The sequence below is a fragment of the Carcharhinus amblyrhynchos genome, chromosome 4, assembly GCF_965287045.1.
Source record: "Carcharhinus amblyrhynchos chromosome 4, sCarAmb.v2.hapA, whole genome shotgun sequence".
Taxonomy (NCBI): Eukaryota; Metazoa; Chordata; class Chondrichthyes; order Carcharhiniformes; family Carcharhinidae; genus Carcharhinus; species Carcharhinus amblyrhynchos.
In genome coordinates, this window is record NC_137327.1 from 128092904 (window position 1) to 128120409 (window position 27506).

Here is a 27506-nt window from a genome sequence, read left to right on the forward strand (position 1 = left end):
AATGGGAGAACTCAAAAGAAGAAACTGTTAATGTTACAGTATAAACTTCAGTAGAATTTCTGTAATTTTATAGAACATTTACCAGTGTGTAAAGCATCAAGAGGCCAGTTCAGTGAGCACACAATTTCCTGGAACTTGTGACTGCTGAGGTTTAATTCTTCTCTGGAATTCTCTGCCTGTTGAAGTGGTGGAGGCTACCTTGCTAAATATATTTAAGACACGGGTAGATAGGTTTTTTGACAGACAAGGGAATTAAGGGTTATGGGGAGAAAGCTGGAAAGTGGAACTGAGCCACTTCAGATCAGCCATGATCTTACTGAGTGGCAGGGCAGGCTCGCAGGGCTAGATGGCCTACTCCTGCTCCTATTTCTTATGTTCTTAATTATTAAACAAACTAATAAATCAATAAATAAATAATGGGAATTGGGAAGAGTGAGTGAGAGTAACGCTGCGCAAAACTCTCCCCCACTTTAATCCAAATCAAGCACTCGTTTTGACACCATCATCTTCATCAGTGTCCTGTTCAACCCTTGAAGTCCTGTGGCGATGGACGAAGCAGCAGGTGTGGATACACCGGGAGCTGTAGTCATGGATCTGCATGCAGGCGGCTCAAGTCTAATGGTCGTTTTCCGCTGACTGAAGCAGCAGTGAAGCACAGCGTTTACCTGGGCAACTCAGCAGCCCTCTTCAGAAACGGACTGCTCACCTCCATAGAATGAGGAAGGAGCTAGAAAAGGTGCCCGAAACATTGCCTGCTTCACTACACCCTGGCCAGTTTACCGCAGCTGGCGGGGATGCCATCTTGCAGTCGAACACACAAAATAAAGCACAAGGTGACACCACTCAGCATTGGCACTTGGAACGTGCGCACGCTTTTGGGCAACCCTACAGCAGAAAGACCAGCTGTAGTTGCCAGAGAGCTTGCAAGATACAACATCGACATTGCAGCCCTGAGCGAAACTCGTCTTGCCAACAACGGTCAGTTGACTCAAACTGGAGGTGGATACACTTTTTTTTGGAGCAGTCGCAGCAGCGATGAGCATCGTGATGCTGGAGTTGGATTCGCCGTCAGAAATCACCTTGTTTGGAAACTTGATAGTCTACCCAAGTGAACGACCGGCTTATGACATTACAACTTCCGCTACAGAACGGATGTCAAGCCACCCTGATCAGCACCTATGCGTCCACAATGAACAACCCGGACGAGACGAAGGACAAGCTCTACAAAGAACTAGACACCCTACTATCAGCAGTGAGCAGTACTGACAAGCTGATCTTGCTTGGCGATTTCAATGCAACAGTAGGGTGTGACTCTGCAATCTGGCAAGGAGTCATTGGGAGGCATGGAGTGGGCAAGTGTAACAGTAACGGCCTACTTTTAATGAAGACCTGTGCAGCATACAACCTCCTCATCACTAACACAACCTTCTGCCTGCCTACCCGTAACAAGACCTCTTGGATACACCCCTGCTCTAAGCATTGGCATCTTATCGGCTATGTCATTGTCAGGAGAAAAGACAGGCAGGATGTCAGAGTAACCAAGGCCATGTGTGGTGCTGACTGCTGGACAGCTCATTGTCTCCAAAATGAGGCTCCGCATCAGACCCAAGAGGCAATCACAAGGAAGCAAGGTTACAAAAAGAACCAATGCGGCCAAGCTGAAGTACCCTAGCATAGCTTCAGCACTGGCTGAAGACTTAGAAATCAAGCTTGCTGACCTACACCTTGCAGGCAGTGCTGAGGACGATGGGGAATGCTTCAGAGATGCTATCCATACATCTGCGCTGAAGACGCTTGGGCCCTCCACCTGCAAACAGCATGACTGGTTTGATGACAATAATGAGGAGATACAGGATTTACTTGTTGAAAAGCACAGTCTTCATTGGGCCTGTCAGAATGACCCATCTTCAGCTGCCAAGAAAAATGCTTTTGCCAGTGCTCGCAGGACAGTCCAGAATAAACTGCGTAAGATGCAGATGAAATACAGGGATATGCTGACGGAAACGATTTGAAACAGTTCTATGAAGCCCTCAACATACTCTACGGACCTCAATCTCTCGGGAGTTCCCCGCTCCCGAGTACAGATGGTACAACTCTCATTACAGGGAAGGCTCAGATCCTGCAGAGATGGGCTGAACACTTTGAAGCCGTCCTCAACCGACCATTATCTATTAACGATGAGGCAATAGACAGGATTCCCCAGGTTGATATCAACAGCGCTATAGATGACCCACCGGTAGTAGCCAAAGTCACGAAAGCTCTCAGCCAGCGATCCAGTGGCAAAGCCCTAGGGACAGATGCCATACACGCAGAGATCTATAAAGCTGCTGGTCCTGCACTTATCGAGAAGCTCACCGAGTTGTTCCAGTCCTTTTGGAAGCAAGGGTCCATTCCTCAGGAAGTTAAAGATGCTTCCAACTATTTGTTGACCTCGCGAAACCCTTCAACACTATAAGCTGACAAGGCCTGTGGAGGATCATGTCAAAGTTTGGCTGCCCCCCAAATTCATTCAGATGGTACGCCAGTTCCATGATGGCCAGACTACTGGATGGCGGAGAATCCTCTGAGGCATTCCCAGTCACCAATGGCGTCAAACAGGGCTATGTGCTCACACCCACACTGTTCAGCATGATGTTTATTGACATGCTGAATGATGCCTTCTAGGACAGTGTTGCTGAAATCAGCCTCAAGTACAGAGTGGATGGGAAGCTCTTCAACCTGAGGAGACTTCAAGCTATTACCAAAGTGAAAGAGACTGTTCTGAGAGATTTCCTCTTTGCCGATGACTGTGCCCTGTATGCTGGCTCACAGTATGCACAAGTCAGTATGCACAAATTTTCCACGGCTTGTGACAACTTTGGACTCACCATCAACAGTAAAAAGACCGACGTCATGCATCAGCCTGCTCCTCATGCACCGTACACAGAACCCATAATCACAACCAAAGGGCAGAAACTACAGGCAGTGGACCAGTTCACTTATCTTGACAGCACCCTTTCCCAAGCAGTGACTATTGATGCAGAAGTTAACCGCAGAATAGCAAAGGCAAGTTCTGCTTTCGGTGGACTGCGCTCCACTGTATGGGAACATCGAGGAATCAGCCCAGCAACAAAACTGAAGGTCTACAGCGCCGTGGTACTCACTACCCTCCTGTATGCCTGTGAAACGTGGACTGTGTATTGAAGGCATGCAAGACAGCTCAATCATTTCCACATGACTTGTCTTCACAGAATATTACGCATCCAATGGCAAGACGAAGTGCCAGACGCTGAAGTTCTCTCTAGAGCAAGTCTACCATCAGCCCACACACTGCTGAAGAACGCGCAGACCTGGTGGGCAGATCATGTCATCCGTATGCCAAACGAGCGCATAGCCAGGCAGCTCCTTTTTGGGGAACTCTCTACTGGAAGACGCTCACATGGAGGGCAGAAGAAATGTTTCAAAGACACACTCAAGGCCTCCCTGAAGTCGCTTGATTTTGACACGACCACTTGGGAAATGCTGGCACAAACCGCCCTACCTGGCGCTGCCCCGTCCACAAAGGCTGTCAAGCTCACAAAGCAAGGTATATTGCTGAAGCACAACTTAAGCACGAGCTGCGCAAGTCCAGAGCCACCAGCGCAACAACTAGTGTCTACACAAATCTGCCCAATACATGGCAGGACATTCCGTGCCCGAATTGGCCTGATCAGTCACCTTCAGACACACTGCAACCAGTCTCAAAAATAGTGTCGAGGTCCTCATCGATGACGATGGACCAACAACATGACAAGTCTCCATACACACAATTAGGACATCAATGTTCCTTGTACAGTTTAGAAATACAATAACAAAGGACTGGAATATTTTAGCAGATTTAAGACCATAAGACATAAGAACAGAATTAGGCCACTCAGTCCATTGAGTCTGCTCCACCATTCAAATCATGGCTGATTTTTTTTCATCCCATTCGCCTGCTTTTTCCCCATAACCCCAACCCCCTTATTAATCAACAACCTATCTCTGTCTGAAAGACAATCAGCGACCTGGACTCCTCAGCCTTCTGCAGCAAAGAATTAAACAGATTCACCACTCTGGCTGAAGAAATTCCTTCTCATCTCTGTTTTAAAGGATTTAACCTGAAGCTGTGCTCTCTGGTTCTAGTTTTTCCTACTAGTGGAAACATCCTCTCCACGTCCACTCTATCCAGGCCTTGCAGTATCCTGTTTCAATAAGATCCTCCCTCATCCTTCTAAACTACAACTTGAAAAAGAGAGTTTGTTTTCTCTAAAGGTAAAATATGGAGATGCTGGATTCTAAAATAACAATACTAAATGCAGGAAATGTTCAGCTGGTCAGGCAGCATCTGCGAAGGAGGAAACCAAGTTAACGGCCCAGAACTTGTCATCTCTGGACGATCTTATCCTGGATGTATTACAAGATGTTCTGGGGCACCCTTCAAAATGCATTTTTCCCTTTCCAGATAAGGACATATGATAAATTCAGTGTGATAGTTTGCCTGTGGCACTTTAAATTTGCTGAGGTCACTGTCAAATACTTTGATTCCGAAGGCTTGGGTGTTGGTTGCATTTTCAGCACAGTGAATATTAATTATAGGAGCAACATAAACAGTAACAAATGAAATTGTTTAAATCAGGGGAAAAATAGAACTGAGTCCTTCAGCCTTCCCACTTACTGCATTTGTCTAATCTCGCTTTAGTGCAAGTGGAATAGCTAAGTATTTAAAAATCATGAGCTGAAATCTTGCAATAATGTATGTTATAGTACAGTTCCATAAGGCGTTAACCAGGGCTCAGATGGCAACAGCCTTGTGTCTGAATCAAATGTTACGAGTTTATGCCCCACTGCCGAGACATGAGCACAAAATCTGGGCTAATATCCCAATGTAATATTGAGGGGGTGTTGTAGTGTTGGCACTGCTTTCTTTTGGCTGAGATATTAAACCAAGGGAACTAGCTTTATGTGATGCTCTCCGCTGTACCCTGCAAGTTTGAAAGAACCATCCATTGGAAAACAGGCCCAAAAAACATAGGAAAATAGATAGGTAACGTTTTGTCTGATCTGGGTTGGAAATAGGAACATCAGGTCCTTTCATCAGGACTGGAAACTGTGAAGTTCTGACAAAATGGCACTGATGTGAAAAGTTAACTGTTTCTCTTTCCATGGATACTGCTTGACGCAATTTTATTTTTCACTCAGTGTTACCATCATACAGTTACTTAAATTCAGATAGTTTTATTCCTTTTGAAGTAGCATTATTCCAACGATACTGCATGCAGCAGAGATTGAATAAATCTAAGCATTTACATTAAAGAGCAAATAAAAGATTTTCTAGCTTAATCAAGACTATCATTCTAGATAAACTGACAGCTCCATATATAGCTTTCAGTCATCATTCTAATACAGTAAGTCCTCATTTCAAAGTTGTGGTTGTATTCTTGAAAATCACAATTTTAAGAGAAACCCTGATTCCCTTAGGTATCGATATTAAAATTGCAGTAAGGTTCTGCACAGCCTTTATCAGACAAAAACAAGTATTAAAACAGCTTACCCTCAAAATTGAAATATTTCACATTGCAAAATTCTGACATTGGTAAATAAAATGACTTTTAAAACAAATTTAAAAATATAAAAAATGAATCTTTCTACTCAATACTTCTTGCTCACCACAGATCCTGATTCCCATACCCCATGCTCCCTAATCATCCTAGTGGCTGCAGATTCTGCCCTTCCCTAACTTCCAAGTTGAGGTCTCCCTCCTCATCCCCAGTTGAGGCCTCTCCAACCACCACCATCCCCTTCTCCCCCAACTTGACCCACGCTGCCACCAAACCTCCCACTTCTGACTCTCATTCTCACCGCTTCCTTCTCCTGAACCCGAGCTGTGAGAATGACAGCTTCGGAGAAGAGCAAAGAGGCAGGAACACTGAGAATCAATGGATTGTAGCAGCCCAGCTTGACATTTATGCACCATCAAGACTCTCATTTTCATAACATCTGAGCTCCGGCATCAGATCTGGATCTTCAGCAGGAACGCAGGTCCAGCTGTGAAAGACGTATGAGGTAGGAGGTTCAGTGAGAAGGTGGATCGGGGAGGAGAGGGGGCACAGTCTGGAGGTCAGGGAAGGGGAGAGTCCACTCCAAAATTGCACCAATTGAGTCATGCAGGAAATTGTTAAAACAAATCAGACTACACTCAACGAGGTTACAGGCCCCTTAACTTACCAACTAAAGGAAAAACGCATTAAAATGGGGCCACTTTAAATGAGGGCTGATTGTATTTCTGAATGAAATCCACTATTTTGGAAAAAGCCAAGTTTTCATAATGCTTACAAAAGAAACGTGAGTACATTTTCTAAATATTCTTATTAGTCACTAGTCTTTGGAGCTTTCGAAATCTAAAATGTGCTTCCACTTTTTCCCACTCACTTCCATATCAAAGGCAATTTATTACCAAAGTTTGATCTAAATAGTTCCTGTTATACTTGGGGTGCACAAATTTATGCTCGAGGTCAACAGCAAGTCAAAGTGTATGATTACAGGAACTTCCACAAAATTCTTTCATGGGATGCGGACATCACTGGCAAATCCAGCATTTGTTGCCCATCCCTGATTGCCCTTGAACTGAATGGCTTGCTCGCCATTTCAGAGGGCCGTTAACAGTCAACCACAATGAAATATCACATGTAGGCCAGACTAGGTAAGCATGGCAGATTTCCTTCCTTAAAGGATATTAGTGAACCAGATTTTTTTTAAACAACTATCGATGATAGTTATCATGGTCACCATTACAGAGACTCTTTCCACATTTATTAATTGAATTTAAATTCTCTAGTGTCATGGAGGAATTCAAGTACATAACTCAAGAACATTATCACAAAAAAACTTATCCTGGGCTTCTGGATTACAAGTCCAGTGACAGTTCCATGATGCCACCAACTCCCCCGATCATACTGATTATATATCATATATTCATCACATTCAGTTGATGAATGGAATTCTATTATTATATTATCTATCTTCTGAACTGGACCATATTTCTCTTCCACCCACAATAACAGTCACCGACCAACAAGAGAAAAACTGCTACCATAGTAGTAAGAACTTGCTTAGAGCCAAAACTAAGAGTAGGGTTTATGGAATCCAGGCAAGGCTTCAAGATTATTGTTGAACTAACAGTTAGAGGAACAAGGTTTAAAAGAGATGTACAAGACAAGTTTTTTTTAAACACAGGAGTGTTGGGTGCTTGGAACTTGCTGCCAGGGGAGGTAGTGGAAGCGGATATGATAGTGACTTTTAAGGGGTGTCTGGACAAATACATGGATAGGATGGGAATAGAGGGATATGGTCCCTGAAAGGGTAAGGGATCAGTGCAGGCTTGGAAGGCTGGAGGGTCTGTTCCTGTGCTGAAATTTTCTTTATTCTATGTATCTCTCAGAGACCTGCTATTAATTTTATTTATTCAAGGGAAGAGAGTTAATGCCACTGCGACAGACTGCATTGTGTTCAGTGTTGCCATGTCTTTGCGTGTACAATGGTGGCTTGCCAGAGTTATCCAGTATCAACAATCTACATTAATCCAATACCAGTTAGCAGTTCCACCAGATGCACTAATACACGCTATAAAAGATTTTGAAGTACTATGTCAACTATAAACATTAGATACAAGCCTACATAACGAGACCATCAATATTTTTACATACTGCTCGTGAGCATTGCCAAGAGTAACACGATCGGCACTTAAGTTTTTAACATCCAAATATTCATTGAATAGCTATATCTTAATCTTGGAGCAAGGAACCAAGATTTGAAATAAAATATCCATTAAGGCAAATCTACACCAAACCTTCAGGCTGCCAGATTTTCATAAACTTGAATGTAATCACTTGCAACAATCAGTGGCTCCCTTGAGAAAGGCATGAACGATGCCTGCCTCGAGTGTTTCCCTCCAGCAGGGCTTACAATAACTCCCCGGCTGTGCTGGAGTGAAGAGGCTATGGAAGCCACTCAGGAGATCAGGGATGGGGGGTGGTGGTGGTGGGGCGTGCACCTCCTGGGCATTGCCAGTGTGGCAGTGCCAGCTTGGCGCCATGGCAATGCCCAGAAGGCACCTTGGCACCACTCACTGGGCATTGCTAAGGGGTGGGGCCCATGGGGGGAGTGAGATCGGTAGGAGTGGGAGGTCCCACTGCCACCCTACAGCGACCTACAGAGGGAGGGAGGCCAGTATTCAAGACGGGCCCAGACACATTCAGGGGGCCAGTGATTGGCGGGGTAGTGAAACGGGGTCAGGGAGCTAGCCAGCAATCGGGTGGCCAGCAGTGCAAGGTTACTGCACGTGTGCCAATCTCCACTCTGACAAACTGGCACATGCGCAATGGCCCGCTCAGCACTATGCTGTCGGCCTCTCCAGCGGAAATAGGCCCTGCTCCCATCATCTTCATGATATTCATGCTACTGCATTTGGCAGTGCACAATACAGGGGGAAATCATTTTGAAAATCTAGAAAAAAAAGAAACCAGCAGGATTTAACCCAGTTTTTACACAAATTCGACAATTAGAATTTTTTTTTGGGAGAATCCCACCCAAGAGAACTATTAAAACTTATATGCCTGTCTAAATATAGAACTGACAATATGCCAATGCACAGCTCCAAAAAAAGTGAATATAATGCACAACTCAATTAACATGTATTTCAAAATTGCATTTATTGTAAATTGAAAAACAATCCAAGCACTCAAACCCAAAATTAAAACTAGTTTTTAAATTGAGCAGGATGTCTGGCATTGTTAAAAATAACTGAAGTAGTGAAGTGTTAAGAATCATGGTAAGAAGAGTAAAGCAGTTGTGCTCAGCTTGGCTTCCTTCTGTTAAGAGCATGAAAGAACATTGTGGTAAATTAATTTGCTTCAGTTTAAGAAATTCAAATTTTCTGCCTTCAGTGGCGCCTTCCTACAGTTTTCAATTTTAGCTCAGTATCCTCACTCTTGATTGCTCGTAAGTGAATCCTGTTGGGAGAGTGACCCTTGCTAAAGAGTGCGCATTTACGGATAATGAGAGAATCAATCACTGTTGTGACTCACTCCATTTCCTCTCCATCTCCATTCTGCCCACACACACACACAGTTTGAAACCAGACATGGAGAATGGCCACTTAGGTGACCCAGTGGTTTTACGCCATTGCTCTTGTGAAGTCCATTTCAGCACCTTCATAAGGGATGGAGAAGAATGTGGAGCAGGGAAAGAGGGGAAGGAAAACACTAAACAAGAGACTGACCAAATTATTATATACTCTAATTTCACAGCTGGGGGCCATTTACCTGAACATTATCAGAGCTGAAAAGAATTCTGATGGACAAGGAAAATAATAAATTAGCAGTCATAAGGTGCAGACAATGAAAGATCTTTAAACCTTCCCTCATCCCACCACTGGTTCCCATGCCTTCAATGACCTTAGACCACATCAAAACTCTCCTCAGATTCTCCCTTCTTCCGCTCTTCATTAAAACCCACCCCTTTGACCACACCTCCGGCCACCTGTCCTAATATTTCATTCTGTTAGGCATCTTGGAAAAAACATGACACTTCTGTGTCTCAGTAAAAGGCACCATCAAAGACAAGTTTCAGCTGATCTTAGCCAAGGCTTCTAATTACTTCCACTGACTGGTTAGAAAGTGTCCACTGCACAAAGACAAGATTGAAATTGGATGTGTTGCCTTCCAAAGTCAAATAGTTTTCCAATGCTCACGGCCCAGATTCAAGTGAAAAATGGCTCACTGGGCAAAACCATTTCAGAGCTGTAGGGAAGCACTGGAATCTAGTTCATGAGGTGATAGAACGAGTAGTTGTGGGAGAGTGGGGTAGGGATAGAAACAGCCTCTGCAATTGTGGCTACAACATGCAAGTCTTGAATAAAGTTAGGTTTCATAAAGTTTGAGATGCTGAGGAGAGAATCAGCTGTTGCATTAGGAGTCGGAGCTTCTTGAAAGTAGCCAAGAAGGTTAAGGAGATTTCTATGTAAGCTTTGGGGAGCTGGTGACATTAAGAATGTTGAGAGAATTGAGTGAAAGATGAAGTGTTAACAGTTATCTAATTTGAGGCATGAAAGTATGTACTTACAGTGACACTCACCACAGTGAAATACAGAAATATAAGATTTTCTATAAAGTTAAATAAAAATCAGAACTTACCAGTTCAACACTCTTAAAGTAAAGCCTGTAGTTTGTAATGTACACCACTCCCTTTTTAGGCCCATTAAAGTGGCAAATGTAGATCACATCCTTCTCTATGAAGCAGGAACAAAAGACTCATTAACTATTAGAAGCTAGCACACAAAAAAAAGTTTATATTTGATATTTCTTAATCCCAAATGAATGCAAATATGATTTTTAAATGATTAATATACAAATTGAAAACTGTGAATGTAGTTATGATCGAAATTCTGTAAAAAGCAGAGTTTAACATTTAGACCTTAAAATTACTTAAGGTAATTTATATTTAGATAGCGAACAGAATAGATTTGCAGGTAAAATTACTGTAAACACAGTCCTACCTTTACTTTTAACATCTTCTCCTGCTAACAGTGGTACTTCCTCTATCTGTTGTGCCTGAAAAGAAAGAAATGCCCAATTAATCTTGTAAATGAATTGTACTGATTTTGCTTATCAATTAGTCTCATGCTGCAATGATTTCTAAATGTAATTAGTTCTGGTTATTCTGCACAATTAACAGATCACATTACAGGAAAATCCCGAAACTTACAGATGTCCAAATTCAATTAATCCCATTTAATATAACACATTAGCTTTGAAAAGAGTTAGCATTTGCTTTTTGCCAAAGTTCCATTATTAGATACACCACCTTTTAGTTAGTTTACCACCAGAACTCCCTGTAAAGCCTCCAGATGCTCCATAAAATGATTTAACAACATAATTAAATCATACAGGTTAAAATAAATCAATGCAAACATCATATCTCCAGGAAAGTTCAATTACAGATAAAACTGGAACCCACAGTCAGAAAAGAGTCTTTATATCCTCTCTGGAATTTTACTTACTGCTTTTTAAATCCTCAAGTTTTGTGGCCCATAAAGTATCTTCAAACTCATCTGATGAATTCTTATTACTGGTGTCTAACTTTCAGCTTATCTTGAAAGTTGTGGGCCTAGACAGTAATGAGGAGAAGGGTCTTTGTCTAGTTTTTTTTCAGCTTCCTTTCTGAAGCACAGGGACACCGAGGATAATTGTTCCAATGCCTTTGCATTCCGGCTCAACCTGACATGCAGGGCCCAGCACTACAAAAGACAGTATATCTACCCAGCAGTAAATATACTATCTGGTCAAGTTCATAAAATTAAAACTATTTAATTGTACACATTTTTTTCAAAAAAGTATAATAATTAAGGAGCAAAAGAATAATCAGCAAAGTTACATTTTCTAATAGGCAGTGCTTTTATTTTAATTCCATTTCAAAATGTGAGTTCTACTAAGCAGAAAAATGTATAAACACCTTATCTCATTAATCACGACTCAAGCATCATACGGTCGATAATCAAAACCAGTGGGGAAATAGACATTTGCTAAGTCAGTAAGCATTGCAGCGTAATGGAATGCAGTGCTTACGTTGATGGATAAGTAATCCAGAGGCCTCAACTGTCACGAGTGCAATTTCACCATGGCAAATTGAGAATATGAGAATTCGAAAAAAAATCCGATTATTGATAAAGAAAAAAAATCATGAAGTAAATGTCATAAAAGCCCAACTGGCTTACTGAACGTCCTTTAGTGAAGGAAACCACATTTAGCCAGTTGATTCTTAATTGCCCACTGAAGGGTAAACAATTTAGTCTGATCAAAGAATGACAATGATCACGGCAGGTCATGAAAGCAGACTGCCAGCTGAACCAGTAATGATAGGCAATAACTGGGGCCTTAGTGTGAGAGAGAGAGAGAGAGAGATGCAGTCACAGGATTATTTTGTTTCCAGAACAGCAACACTGGCCAAGGTGGTCTCAAATTCAGTTCTCAGTACATAACAAGCTGGATGATCTGGAAACTGCAGCATTACAATTTGCCTCAATATTCTAGGCTAATGAAGCTGGAGGGGTTTTAAAAAAAAACCAGCTTAGTTAGAGAGTACCCACGCAGGAAAGTACATTCACCAACACTAACTGAGAATGGGATTGGTCTCAGCTGTCATATCTCAGATGACAGAAACATAGAAACTGGAAGCAGAAGGCCAATCGGCCCTTTGAAGCTGCTCCGCCATTCATTCTGATCATGGCTGATCATCAAATTCAATATCCTGATCCCCCCTTTCATCCCATAACCCTTAACCCGAAAAGAAAATGCTGAAAAATCTCAGCAGGTCTGGCAGCATCTGTAAGGCGAGAAAACAGCTGATGTTTTGAGTCGGATCAAGGGATATGAGACTTTAATTTTGTCCCATATCCCTTGATCCTTTTAGTCCTATGAGGTATATCTAATTTCTTTTTGAAATCAGACAATGTTTTGGCCTCATCTACTTTCTGTGGTAGTGAATTCCACACATTCACCACCCTCTGGGTGAAGAAATTTTTCCTCATTCATGTTTGAATTGCTTATCAATACTGAGGCTGGCATGTGAATACTGGGAGTCTACAATGACCGCCTTGGGTATAGACATTGGCAAGAAATCTGTAGAGCAGGAGAGAAACATACCTTTTTATTTGTTGCATTGATTGATGCAGAAGTGGAATTTACTATCGGGGAGGATGCCGAAGCCATAGTTTATCCAGATTCTTAGAGGAAGCAAAGTTGACTGCAATAAAAAAATACCAGTTAGCTATGGCAACACCTCCATAGATGTGCCTTTCTAAAAAATTAAACAAACCATTCTTGAGTCTTCACATTGAGATGTACTGAATGGTTTTTGATAGAAGTCTACATCAATATTAAGTGTTGTCATTTTCATCCATGCAGAAATGCATCAACAATACCTTATACCCTTACCATACAATTTACATCCCAGATCATCGGTGTAGGTAACAGACACCAACTCAGCATCATGCACTATTTAAAACTTTCGGCCATGTGTGCAATTTCTGAGGGGAGTGGACAACTTGGATACAAGAACAATAAATAACTGGTTTCAATATAAATTAGGCCGCTATGGGGAAGTGCCCAACAGAAATCAAACATCACTCCACAGACAAAGAAATAATTTCTCTAGGTCCTCTGCGTGCACCAGCGGTGGTGCAGTCCTTAAGTAAATATTACCCACTTATGTGTTAATTGCATCAATTGAGGTTAAGTATATACAGGTAGAGGGCATTGACTGGATGGTTATGTGAGCATTTACTGTAAGAGACATTTACTGACAGTGTGAGTCAAGCTAGGGATTATGCACCTGAAATGATTCACTCAGTGAATAAATCTATACCAAGTAAAGATTGACTCTGATATCTTCCTTTACCAATTGGCTAATAGGAGTATAACATTGTGTTCCCAAGCACATTAATGCAACCCTGGAGAACCCAATAGGATCCTCGCCTTAAAAATATGAAGCAAATTATTTTTTCCTCCTCCTTTGATGGTTACTTTTATTGACAGCACACACAAAACAGATTGGATTGACATAAAAAACAGTTCTTTTACTCATCAAATACTGACAATATAGAGTACTTGAAGCTTGTTTCAGAAAGTACAACAGGCAAAATTGCTGTTTTGGTTTAGTTGAGTCGAGTCATGGAAGATGAAACATTGCTGTTGATTCTAACATCTGCATCAGATATGCTTTGGATATAGAATTAGTTAGGTAACAAAACAACACAAAAAGGGTTGGCAAGGAATGAGCACATTTTATAGAAGTCACATCTAAGCTCTTTATCCTAGTGCACCATTTAGACTCGAGCCAGGGAACCCTGGAGATGACAAAGACAGACAATACTCCAATTTTTTTTTACAAATACCAAAGCTTATTGATAGAGGGTTAGGATTTATTCACTTGAGGTAAGGAGCACAGCACACAAAATGCAAACACAAACCAGCAAGGAGGAAGTCTAAGCCCACATAGAAAAAGCTGCACGTTCTTATCATACATGAACAGTGTTTTGCAATATTCTGAGAATAAAATCAATATACAACTTATAATTCAGGTTTTGAAATCCGACACTAGTCAGAGTGCGAAATGATTTGTGTTAGTAACACAGTTGCTATAACTGACTCTTGAACTTCCCCAACATAACTAAATATTCTCACTCATCTTAAACTCATTTTTTTGTAATGGAAATACTCCATGACAAGTATATGAACACAGAAATTCTTAAACAAAAAAAAATCTTTGTTTTTATTATTGTCACATAGAATCATAGAATCCCTACAGTGCAGGAAATCATTTGGCCCATCGAGTCTGCATTGACAACAATTTCTCCCAGGTCCTTCGATTCTGTAATCCCACGTATTTACTCTGCTGATCTCCTTCGACACTATGGGGCAATTTAGTATTAACAAACCACCTAACCCGCACATTGTTGGAATGTGGGAGGAAACCAGAGCACCCAGAGGAAATCCACGCAGATTTGGGGACAACGTGCTGACTCTGCACAGACCAGAATCCAGAAGGCCAAAATTGAACCTGGGCCCCTAATGCTGCAAGGCAGTGGTGCTAACCACTACGCCATGCACTATATAGACAAAATACATGACTGGTACCAACCTAATACCTAAACCCAAGAACAACAGCCATTTGAAATTTCCAAATATGAGAATTCAAATACACAAAATGTCACATTATCTGAGAATTTTCCACTCAAAACATAAAAGATTACTACTTAATTTAGAAAGGTTCCTCAACAGATCATCTTTAAATACATTTTGTACAACTTACTGTACCCTTTTAAATGCTGTTCAAGATTTCTGGACAATATAGACCAAAATAATCACTTTACATATATCATTACCGTATAATTCCCAAAGGATGTTAAAGATAATGAATTGCCTTTGAAATGAAGTCAGTGTTGTAATATAGAAAACACAGTAGCTAATTTGCAAACAGCAAAATCCCATAAACAGCATTCAAAATTACATAGAATCAGCAATGGGATAAATGACCTAATAATCTATTTTCAGCTTAGCTTATTGAGGGATAAATGTTGCCCAGGACCCAAGGGGAGCTCCTGTGCTGTTTTTCAAATAGGGTCATGGGATCCTTATCATCCACCTCAAAAGATTAGATTGTCCTCAATTTAATCTCTCATTTTTGACTTGCAGCACTCCGTCAGCATGGCACTGAAGTGTCAAGAAAGTCATGTACTGAAGTCTCTGGAGCAGGGCTCGAACTCAGGACCTTCCTAGCCAAGACTACTACCACCTGATTTTACTCTGCCTTACCCATAAGAAGCTAAACAGAAAAGGAAACTAGCTTGGTCAAAGTGTCTCACGGCTCAGTGGGTAAATTGTTCAGAATGATATGGTGCCGAACCATATGGATTAAGAAGGCTCCCAGACTGGAATCCTGGTCTGTAATTAATTGGCTAAACCCAGCTCTCCAAATGATCTCATATCACAGCCATGATTTCTATCCCCGACTACCGTCCAGCAACATAGGTACATTTATCAATGTCTGGTGAGGACTGGAACATAAGGTCCTGTGATGCCCAGCCCACTGCCCAGATTCACACATGAATAAACAGCTGTATAGTTTGCGTTGCCTGTGCAAGTGTGAATCAACATCTTTAGGAGAATCAGATTTGAATCATCACAGGCGCAAGTGCATAACTGATGTGTGACCTGGGAACTGCCAAATTGTTGGATGGAAGTTTAAAACAGCTTGCTGTTCATAGATAATATTTCAGAAATTAGTGGAAGAGCAAGATGTTGGTGAAACACTGGAATCTTAACACTGGGATTCAAATGCATTTCAAACTGACAAAATATACTTTGCACTGAAATATACTTTGCGGCATTCTTTGGCAAATGCAATTGCAGAACTCTGTACAGAATTTTTGTTATTCCCTTTACTATTAAGAAAACAAAAACATGATTTAACATGTTTCCAAACATGGTTTTCATTCCATCATCTTGAAACTTGCCTTCTAAATAAAATCTCCCATAGATCATTAATTCCTCTCTGTGCCTACAGAATTTGTCTTCATCCACTCATCTGAAGATGGGTACAAACCTTGGTCTGAGGACCACTGCCTATACCTGTCTTGAGGAAGTGCCAGGACCCACTCAAAGATTCACCTTTTCAATTCTCTATCTTCCAGATAAATACCGTCAGTGGCAATCTCTTGAAATCGAGGATGACATCTGTCAGACTTGTTGACTCTTTTGATGGCCGAGCAGCTCAATTTTGGAGTCAGAAGTGTTCTGCCTCACTGGCGAGCTGCTGAGATTGAAGGTAGTCATGATGTGGAGATGCCGGCATTGGACTGGGATAAACACGATAAGAAGTTTCACAATACCAGGTTAAAGTCCAACAGGTTTATCTGGTAGCAAACACCACTAGCTTTCAGAGCACTGCTCCTTTGTCAGGTCAGTCAGGTGAGTCACCTGATGAAGGAGCAGCCCTCCGAAAGCTAGTGGTGTCTGCTACCAAATAAACCTGTTGGACTTTAACCCGGTGTTGTGAGACTTCTTACTGAGATTTGAAGGACCAGTTAGAGCTATGCCAACCAGTTCCCCTCCCAGTCAGCGCTCTTAATACCTCTGTGCTGCACAGCAACCATAAGCGTATCCTTATGCCTTTTCCTTTGGCCACCCTTAGAGTGTTGACCAATGGAGAGCTGGGAGAAGAGAGCCTGCAAAAGGTGGGGGTTTCTGAGCATCAGATGCAACGGTGCACCCATCAGAGTTGGTTCCACAGGAGCAGAGCTTCAATGTTGATAAACATAGTTTCATGAAGGATGCCAGCTGTCCTCCCATTTGATCCCCAGGATTCAGCACAACCACCGCAGGTGGAAACTCTGCGCGGAGGGTGTGGAGAGTCTGCAGAAGGATCTAGATAGGCTGGGCGAATGGGCCAGGAAATGGCAAATGGAATTTAATGTTGGCAAGTGCGAGGTGGTCCACTTTGGTAGGAATAATGGCAGGAAGGACTATTACTTACGTAGCGAAAAACTGCAGCAGGCGACGGTGCAGAGGGACCTCGGGGTCCTTGTGCATGAGTCGCAAAAACCCAGCTTGCAGGTGTAGCAGGTGGTCAGGAAGGCGAATGGGATGCTGGCCTTCATAGCAAGGGGGATTGAATATAAAAGTAGGGAGGTCTTGCTGCAGCTGTATAGGGCATTGGTGAGGCCGCAGCTGGAGTACTGTGTGCAGTTTTGGTCGCCGTACTTACGCAAGGATATTTTGGCCTTGGAGGGAGTGCAGAGGAGGTTTACTAGGCTGATACCGGAGTTGAGGGGGTTGAGCTATGAGGATAGGCTGAATAAACTAGGCTTGTACTCGTTAGAGTTTAGAAGAATGAGGGGAGATCTCATTGAGACATATAAGGTGATGAATGGGATGGATAGGATAGAGGTGGAGAGACTCTTCCCGCTCAGAAAGGACAGTAGGACTAGGGGGCACAGCCTCAAGATAAAGGGGGGGGCGGTTTAGAACAGAGTTGAGGAGGAACTTCTTCACTCAAAGGGTGGTGAATCTCTGGAATTCTCGGCCCGTTGAGGTGGTGGAGCTGCCTCGCTAAATATTTTTAAGAAGCGGGTTGATGGGTTTTTGATAAGCGAGGGGATTAAGGATTATGGGGAGAGGGCGGGAATGTGGAACTGAGCCACGACAGATCAGCCATGATCTTATTGAATGGCGGGGCAGGCTCAGAGGGCTAGATGGCCGACTCCTGCTCCTATTTCTTATGTTCTTATGATTGTAACATGGCATCAATAGACAGTCCAAGTTTTGCTGTATACAGAAGGATGGCCAAATCAACGACCTAACAAAGCAGGACTTTTGTGGATTTCCAAAAGTTCCTGTTGTCAAAGATACGTGCCATGTGTCATGGGATGATATCATATCATAGTGTGCCTTAAATGAATTAAGACATAACAGCAGGATTTAAACCACACCACTGCAATTCTGCACCATTATTATTGATTATTCTAAGATATTGTCGACAAAATTGTACTCCAATGATACAATCCAAAAACTATTGCAGAGTATACTGAAATAATCAGGAACAGAACCTAGAAGGCAGCAGAAGCAATCAGGAAGACTAGATTATCAGAAAATATCAGCAAAACTTGGGAGTGCACACTCATTTTGTATCAAGGCTTTAAATTGGATCTTCTCAGTAAGATCCACTGCAAGTCCAGGCCAGTTTCAAGATTCTTGGGAATGTGTTGTTGGCCTCAGCAGTACCTGTCCACAAATCCAATACTATTTGCTCTGCAACGATAGCATGACCAAAAGATTCAACACATTTACTAAAAAAAAGCCATCAATGACAGTGTTCTTGAATTCACTGCTAACATAGGTTGCCTATCCAACAATATGATCAGACTTTGAATATAACTATTTCTCTAATTGCTATCATTTAGATTGTTTAGCCACATAGCTATTCAGTGTCATGCCAGTGAGGTCACATGATTGTAGAAGGGTGTGTCACGTGACCACAGCCCAGCAGGGTTTGACGAAAAATCCTCAAAATCATTTATTTGTTCAAATAGACTCGAATCATTGTATAAACAAAAATCCATTCTGATTTTAGTGTGGTATCATCTTAAAATACAATTTTACCAAACAATATGCTGTGGTGACTTCAGGTGATCATGCCCCACTGAAAAATTCTAACTATGTCAAAAAATTCATACCAAGCTTACTGGAAGAATTTCAGAACACATAGTATACAATATCAATCCTCTTCTGCAAAAAGCTCTGCAAAGGAAAGATCTTCACATTCAAAATAAAAGGTTTCTCCCTATTCCAAGTGTACTCTGGTCTATAACTGGCAGTAAAAAGTCTGACAACACCAGGTTTTAGTCCAACCTATTTATTTGATAATATACTCACAAGCTTTCGGGTTAGCCCCTTCGTCAGGTGAATGGAGAGTTCTGGCCTCAGACAGAGCATATAAAGCACAGACAGTTTAGAGATTACTGATTAGAATGCGAATCCTTACACCTAACCTGCTGTTCAAGACCTGAAGTGGCTGATAATGTGAGTGGAAGGAGCACTGATCACAGTTTAAAGAGATGTGTATTGTCTCCAGACAGTACAGTAAGTGAGGTTTTGCAAACCCAGGCAAGTCACGGGGGTTACAGATAGTGCGACATGAACCCCCGTGACTTGCCTGGGTTTGCAAAACCTCACTTACTGTACTGTCTGGAGACAATACACATCTCTTTAAACTGTGATCAGTGCTCCTTCCACTCACATTATCAGCCACTTCAGGTCTTGAACAGCAGGTTAGGTGTAAGGATTCGCATTCTAATCAGTAATCTCTAAACTGTCTGTGCTTTATATGCTCTGTCTGAGGCCAGAACTCTCCATTCACCTGACGAAGGGGCTAACCCGAAAGCTTGTGAGTATACTATCAAATAAATAGGTTGGACTAAAACCTGGTGTTGTCAGACTTTTTACTGTGTTTACGCCAGTCCAACGCCGGCATACCCATACTATAACTGGCAACCATGGAATTTAAATTCAGTTAATTAAATAAATCTGGAATTTAAAAGAAAGATAGTCCCAGTAAAAATTATCAAATCACTGGATTGTTGTAAAAACCTGTTTGGCTTACTATTGTCCTTCAGCCATCCTTCATCATTATAACTTATAGAAATATAGAAAATAGGGGAAGGAGTAGATCATTCGTCCATTCGTTAGGATCATGGCTATTCATCCAACTCAGTAACCTGTTCCTGCTTCCCCCCCCGCCACACCCCATCCCAGTATCCTACGATCTCTTTAGCTACAAGAATTATATCTAACTCCTTCCTGAAAACATGCAACATTGGTGTTAATTCTGAACTGCCCTTTGAAATGGCATTGCAAGCCATTCAGTTGCACCAAATCACTATGAAAGACAATAAGAATAAGCCATCTGTTACTGACCAATGCATCAGACAAGGCAAAGACCAGTCAAATCTACAAGGTCTTTCTTACTAATATCTGCATATTTGTGCCAAAAATGGGAAAGCTTGGCATTCATCATTCCAGAATCATACTGGCCAGCTAAAATCCCAAACTCCTTTCCCATGATAGGACAGCACACTCCAGATGGGACACCATCAGAGCGTAGCCCTGGGAGTTCTCAACATTGACACAAGACTTCAAGAAGTCTTGCAGATCAGGTCAAACATGGGGAAGGAAACTGCCTGCTGATTACCTCCTATCACCCTCTATCAGCTGATGAATCAAGACTCCTCCATGTTGAATACCACTTGGAAGAGATACTGAACATAGAAGAGCACAGAATACACTCCTGGTGGGGCACTTCAATGTTTTGAAAGGGTACAGAAAAGATTTACCAGGACGTTGCCTGGTATGGAGGGCATTAGCTATAAGGAGAGGTTGGAGAAACTTGGTTTGTTCTCACTGGAACGACAGAGATTGAGGAGCAGTCTGATAGAAATCTACAAGATTAAGAGAGGCATGGACAGAGTGGATAGAAGCTTTTTCGTAGGGTGGAAAAGTCAATTATTGGGGGGCATAAGTTTAAGGTGCGAGGGGCAAGGTTTAACAGAGATGTACGAGACAAGTTTTTTTTAAACAGAGGGTGGTGGGTACCTAGAACTCGCTGCCAGGGGAGGTAGTGGCAGCAAATACAATAGTGACTCTTAAGAGGTATTTTGACAAATATATGAATAGGATGGGAATAGAGGGATATGGTACCCCGAAGGGTTGGGGTTTTTAGTTCAGTCAGGTAGCATGGTCAGTGCAAGTTTGGATGGCTGAAGGGCCTGTTGTTGTGCTGTAATGTTCTTTGCTCATTACCAAGAGTGCTCTGCAGCACCACTAACAGCCAAGCTGGTCGAGCCGTGAATGACACAACTGCCCGACTGGGCCTGCAACAGGTAGTTTTAAAAAAACTCATTGCCCTCATCCTTGTCAAGCAACCTACATAGAGGCACTGTCCATCAGAGTAATGGAAGGAATTATCACACACAGTCCTTTGGAGACCTGGTCATGTCTTCAACGGTAAAGTCACCCTCCATTTGCTGCGTAGCACTAAAAGAGCTGAAAATTGGACATCACCAGCAGTAGGACTACATTTATCTAGAATCCATTATTTCATGGTCCAGTACATCCCTCATTCTATCACGGGATCCATTCCATTTCAATGAGGAGTGCAGAAGCACATACCAGGTGCAGCACTAGGCCTAACTAAAACAGTGATGCCAATTTGGTGAAATTTTAACAAGGTTATATGCAGTCCCACAGCCAATGGATTAGATGAAAAGATCTGCAGACTTGCTGTACCTCGTTATAATCTTTCAATTATCTACTGTCGTTCACATGAATGCCCAGTCCTCAGTGAGAATGGAGCAGAGTGCAAAGGACAAGGCAGAAGCATCTGTAACCACCTTCAATCAGTAGGGCAGAATGGATGATCCAATCACAGAAATCAGTCTTCAAATAATTTGATTCACTCAACATAACATCAAGAAACAGCTGAATGTGCTGCATACAAAGGTTATGAGCTATAAAAACATGCGAGCTTTGCAAAATCTTGTGCATTGGCACTAACTGGACGAGCTGTTCCAGTACATCTACTTTGCTGACATCTGCCTGAAAATGGAAAATTGCCCAGTTACATCCTGCCAAGAAAGGGGAAAAATCAACCCAAACAATTACTGCCTTATCAACCGACTCTCAATCAGCAAAGTAATGGGTGTCATTGACAATGTAATCAAGCAACACTAACACTGCTCACTGACCCGCAATCACATTTTGGTTTAACGTTTTAAATTCTATTTGTGATTTGCTTTTTGTCTCAGACAATAACTCTTTAAGGGACTGCTCCTTTAATTAGTCTCACTTTATCTGAGGTAACTTAATTTATTTGATTTATTCAAAACAGGAATAACCTGTTCACTGATGCTCAGTTTGGTTTCCGCTAGGATAATTCTGCTTCAGTTTTCAGTTCAATCTTGATCCAAACAGAAAGAGGCGAGGTGAGAGTGACTGCCCTTGTCATCAAGGCAGCATCTGACCAAGTGTGGCATCAAGCAGCTCTTGTAAAATTGAAGTCAATGAGAATTCGGAAGAAAACAAGCCACTGGTTGATGTCATCCCTAGCTCAAAGGAAGACGGTTTGGCTGTTGGAGGTTAACCATCTTAGTTATCACAGAATCATGCAGCGCAGAAGCCTTTCGACCCAATCGAACCAGCACTGACACATTAGAAACACCTGAACTCCCACCTAATGCCATCTGCCTGCATTTGGCTCACAGCCGTGAATGATGTGCTAAGCGCTCATCCACATATTTTTAAAGCATGTGAGACAACCCACCTCCACAGTACATTCCAGACCTTCACCACCCTCTGGACAAAAAAGTCACACCCCCCTCCAAACCTCCTGCTCCTCACCTTGAACCTATGTCCCCTCGTGACTGACTCTTCAACTTCAGGGAATAGATACTCCTTACCCACAGTATCTATGTCCCTCAATCTTCAACATCTCGATTAGGTCATGTCTCAGTTTTCTCTGCTCCAACAAGATCAACCCAAGCCTACACAACCTCTCTTCATTACTTAAGTATTCCATCTCAGGCAGAATCTTGGTGAATCTCCCCTGCAACCCCTCCAGTGCAATCACAACCTTCTGATAATTGTGCAATTCTGGTTGCCAACAGTACTCTAGCTATGGCCTCACCAAGTTCTATGCAACATCAACAAGACTTCCCTGCTTTTGTAATCCAGATGTGGAGATGCCAGCTGGGGGCTGGGGTAAGCACAGTAAGTCGTCTCACAACACGAGGTTAAAGTCCAATAGGTTTATTTGGCAGCACAGTGCTGCCAAATAAACCTGTTGGACTTTAACCTGGTGCTGTGAGACTTCTCATTTTGTAATCTATGCCTCAATTGATAAAGGCAAATATCCCGTATGCCTTTTTCATCACCCTATCAACATGTCCTTCTGCTTCCAGAGATCTGTGGACAAACATGCCAAGGTCCCTTTGTTCCACAGAATTTCCCAGTGTCTTTCCATTCATTGAACACTTCTAGAACTTCAGTGCCTGGGTTCTTCAAGGGAGTGTCCTAAGCCCAACCATGTTCCACTTGTTCTTCAATGACAAACTCTCCATCATAAGGTCAGAAACAAGCCACAGTCCATTAAATCCATCTAGCTGGTTCTCTATAATGCAATTCAGTCAATCCCATTCCCCCACTTTATCCCTGTAACCGCAACAGCTCCATCCAATTTCTTTTGAAATTTGTCATCTCAGCTTTCAAGGCCAGTTACCAACTGCAGAAAAATATTCTTCCTCACAAAACCTGCTTCTCTTGCTTATGATTTTAAATCTGTATCCCCCTGGTTTGTGTACCATCAGCAAATGGGAACAGCTTTTCCTTGTTTATCTAAACCTGTCAAGAGAACAATCTCCAACCCAACAGCTACAATTCCTTATCCTTAGAACCAACCTGATAAATTCCCTCTGCACTCTGTCGAGGACTCACATATTCTGTGTGGTGACCAGAACTGGATGCAATTTTCTAATTGTGGCCCAGGCAGAGTTCTAAAAAGATTCAGCATAACATCTTCAATATGTTTTGTCCTCAATACCTCTATTCATGAAGCTCAACATTCCATAAGCTTTGCTAATTACTCCCTCAGTATGTCTTGTCACATTCAAAAAATTATGCACACAAATTCCAGGCCTGTCTGTCCCTGCACACTCTTTGGAAATGTTGGAAATTAAATCTAAATTGCCTCTCTGTGACCATTTCTAGCAAGTCAGAGTTTAACTGTCTGCCTTTGACTTCAACATCATTATTATCATCGAATACTGGTGAACCTCCTCTGCACCCCCTCCAGTGCAATCACAACCTTCTGATAATGTGGCGACCAGAACGTCACACAGCACTCTAGCTGTGGCCTCACCAAAGTTCTATGCAACTTCAACATGACTTCCCTGCTTTCGTAATCTATGTCTCGATTGATAAAGGCAAGTGTCCCATGTGTCTATCCAACGGGTCACTAATGATAAAAACTCTCATGCCATTTATACAGAGTCGTATGCAAAGTTAAACTCCTTTTACACCTCAGCTATTAAAGCCCAATCTGTATAATGTTGTTCTGAATCTGATTACGAGATTAATGCCAAATCAGAGGAAGTGCTCCTGATGGACTCTGACCAATATACCATGCAACTAAACATCATTTCCTTACTTTTACATTCCAACCACCTCATCCTACCCCCAAATCTTGCCGATAAAGACCAACATCCCATAAATCAGAGGGTACTGCCATTTGTCACTAATATGCCACAAAAACCTGTACATACAAAGATAAAATTAGGCGAAAAGAAGTGAAATTAGGCCTGTTGTGCAGTTTAAAGAGGATTGAATTTGAAGTCAATGTCAAGGACACAAATAAAATTCCAGAACATTACTGACAGTTTCACAGGTTATTGTGTTTCAACAGATTTCAACCCAATTCAGTTTAACCTACCATGAGACAGATGAAATGCTTTAATATGCAGTTTGCAAGAGAGGGCATATGTAGGAGAGGCAATGGCCTAGTGATATTATCGCTAGACTATTAATCCAGAAACTCAGTTAATATTCAAGGGACCTGAGTTCAAATCCCAGCATGGCAGATGTGGAATGTGAATTTAATATAAAATATCTGCAATTAAGAATCTACTTATGACCACGAAATCAGTCGATTGTCGGAAAAACCCATCTGGTTCACTAATGCCCTTTAGGAAAGGAAATCTGTTGTCCTTATTTTATCTGGCTTATATGTGATTCCAGAGCCACAGTAATGTAGTTGACTCTCAACTACCTTTGTGCAACGAGGAATGGGGAATAAGTGCTGGCCAGCCAGCAATGCCCACGTCCCAGAAATGAACAATAAAAAGAGAATCTCAAACAAAATTTTACTCCAGAAAGAACTAAGACAGGGAACCTCAAATTATTCAAAATACAACCAATCCTTTTGCTGTTCTGTACATTTGTTCTCCTCCTCGTTCCTCTTTGTTGAAAAAGCACCATTTGAATTTTTCAGTTTCTATATTGATATTTCACTGCAATTTTTAAAAACGTTACTTTCATGTCCCTATTCGTTTTATACAGATCTATTTCTTCATTCGCCTTATAGCCACAAATTTACTCATAAATGATGTTACCTGTCTCACAATTTGTACCTTGATTGTGACTCAATTGATAGAAAGTTGTGGATTCAAGTGCTACTCCAGAGATTTCAATGACAAATACAGGCTGACATTCAGTGCAGCACTGTTAGAGGCTCTGTCTTCAGATGAGATATTTAGCCAAGGCCCAAATCTGCCCCCTCAGGTGGATGTAAAGATCTCATGCCACTATTCCAAAGAGAAAGGAAGTCCTCCCCGTTTCCTGGTCAATATTTATCCAACAACCAACATCACTAACAAAACAGGTTATCTGTTCATTAGGGCACTGTTGTTTAAGGAACATTGCTGCGATAATAGTGTGCTATTGCTATAGATATGGGGACTGCTTATAGATTCAGTTCTGTTCTGCAGGCAATTGATATCTGGAATCTCAGATGCTGGAAGAGCAGGATAATTACTCCTTTTAGCCATGTAGTGTTTACTATGAAAGAGTTAAGGGACTTTTGTTCGCAAAAAGAAAAAGTACCTGGGGCTTTGATTAAAGGAATGGAGTGTGGGTTCAGGTAGGCAGCATATCATTGTGATGGTGTGGTTCTTGGAGGAGTTAGGTTTGTAGAAGAGAAAACAGCTTTTGAGTTCTAACTGGATATTGCTTAGTCCCACAGTCCAAAGATGTGCTGGTTAGGTTGATTGGCTATGCTAAGAAATTGCCCCTTAGTGTCCAGGGATGCGTAGGTTAGAGGGATTAATGGATATAATATGTAGGGATATGGGGGCAGGGCCTGAGTGGGATTGTGTTCGGTGCAGACTGGATGGGCCGAAGGGCCTCTTTCTGCACTGTAGGGTTCTATGATATGATCTATGAAAGATAGAGGTCTGCAAGCTGCTCTGAAAATCTGAACCTCTCAAAGTTTTGTCCTGTTTTCACTCCTTATCACAATCATATTTATGGTTCCTAACTGTATTTAAAATAGAATTTTAAATCTGTAAAAGTGTGTTGCTGATTTGGAACTAAAACAGTGATAAATTAGAAAGTGAAGCTGTTTCCGTTGTCACAGTTAGTAATGAAACCTGTTTTGATTTTTTAAAAAGTCCTAATTTGTCAGTGGAATAACTCCTGATGTGAAGCAAACTACCTTCACATGTGTCAAAACAGAAAAATTGGTGGGGTCTGGTCTGGCTTCAGAATATATCTTGGTGTTTGGGCCCAGGACCCCAACACTGCTTTGTGCAAACTGACTGCCATGATTCTCATAGTACAACAGCAACTTTACTAGCTGCATGTTGCTTTAGGATGTCCTGAAGTATGAAAAGGAGCAAAGTTTCTCTCGCTTACTGCCGTTTGCAGAAAAGAAAGTAAGTTTTAAGCAACTAAGATGGATGGTTAAGAATGTTAACAATGGAGGCTTCTAAATGGGATAGACCAGACTTGTCCAACCAGTAGCCTGTAAGCCATTCTATGTGGCCTCCAGAGCCAGTTTTCAAAACGCTGATCAAATAGCCAAGTCAAAGTGGAAGATTCAGCAAAGAGCATTTTTCCTACCATCAGAGCCCATTCCCCTCCTGCGTGTTTGCTGTGAGCCTTTCAGCAGCAAATCTGGGAAAGTAACAGATACTGACTGGAACATCAGTGGTGGTGAATACGCTGAAAAGAGGTTTTCTTTTAGAGGAGGCAGTGGGAACACAAGTGCCAGGAAAGCATGGAACAAGACCGCCAGTCCTCAGGATCCAAAGTGCCGGGGACCCTGGGAGAGGCAGGCTGCGAGACCCAGGAGTGAGACCTCGGTCAGAGGTGGGTGAGTGGATGGGGAAGAAGCTGACAGAGTTTTGTGGGAGATTGGGTGGATGGGTGGGAGGGAGGGAGAGTTTGTCTGCCTTACTGTATAGGGCATTGGTGAGGCCGCAGCTGGAGTACTGTGTGCAGTTTTGGGCGCCGCACCTGCGCAAAGATATTTTGGCCTTGGAGGGAGTGCAGAGGTGGTTTACTAGGCTGATACCGGAGTTGAGGGGGTTGAGCTATGAGGAGAGGCTGAATAAACTAGGCTTGTACTCGTTAGAGTTTAGAAGAATGAGGGGAGATCTCACTGAGACGTATAAGATGATGAATGGGATGGATAGGATAGAGGTGGAGAGACTCTTCCCGCTCAAAAAAGACAGTAGGACTAGGGGGCACAGCCTCAAGATAAAGGGGGGAACGGTTTAGAACGGAGTTGAGGAGGAACTTCTTCACTCAAAGGGTGGTGAATCTCTGGAATTCTCTGCCCGTTGAGGT

General features: G+C 42.1%; 1 protein-coding gene across 1 annotated transcript in view; it reads right to left on the bottom strand.

The window, feature by feature from the left end:
* LOC145342339 (myotubularin-like) overlaps window positions 1-27506 on the bottom strand; it is a 103448-nt gene that overhangs the window by 64866 nt on the left and 11076 nt on the right. Inside the window, exons 2-4 of the mRNA XM_080187845.1 lie at window positions 12699-12798; window positions 10553-10607; window positions 10191-10285 (exon numbers count right to left, since the gene is read on the bottom strand). Coding sequence (XP_080043971.1) covers window positions 10191-10285; window positions 10553-10607; window positions 12699-12764 — 216 coding nt within the window. The 5' untranslated portion in view covers window positions 12765-12798. The remainder of the gene's footprint in view (window positions 1-10190; window positions 10286-10552; window positions 10608-12698; window positions 12799-27506) is intronic.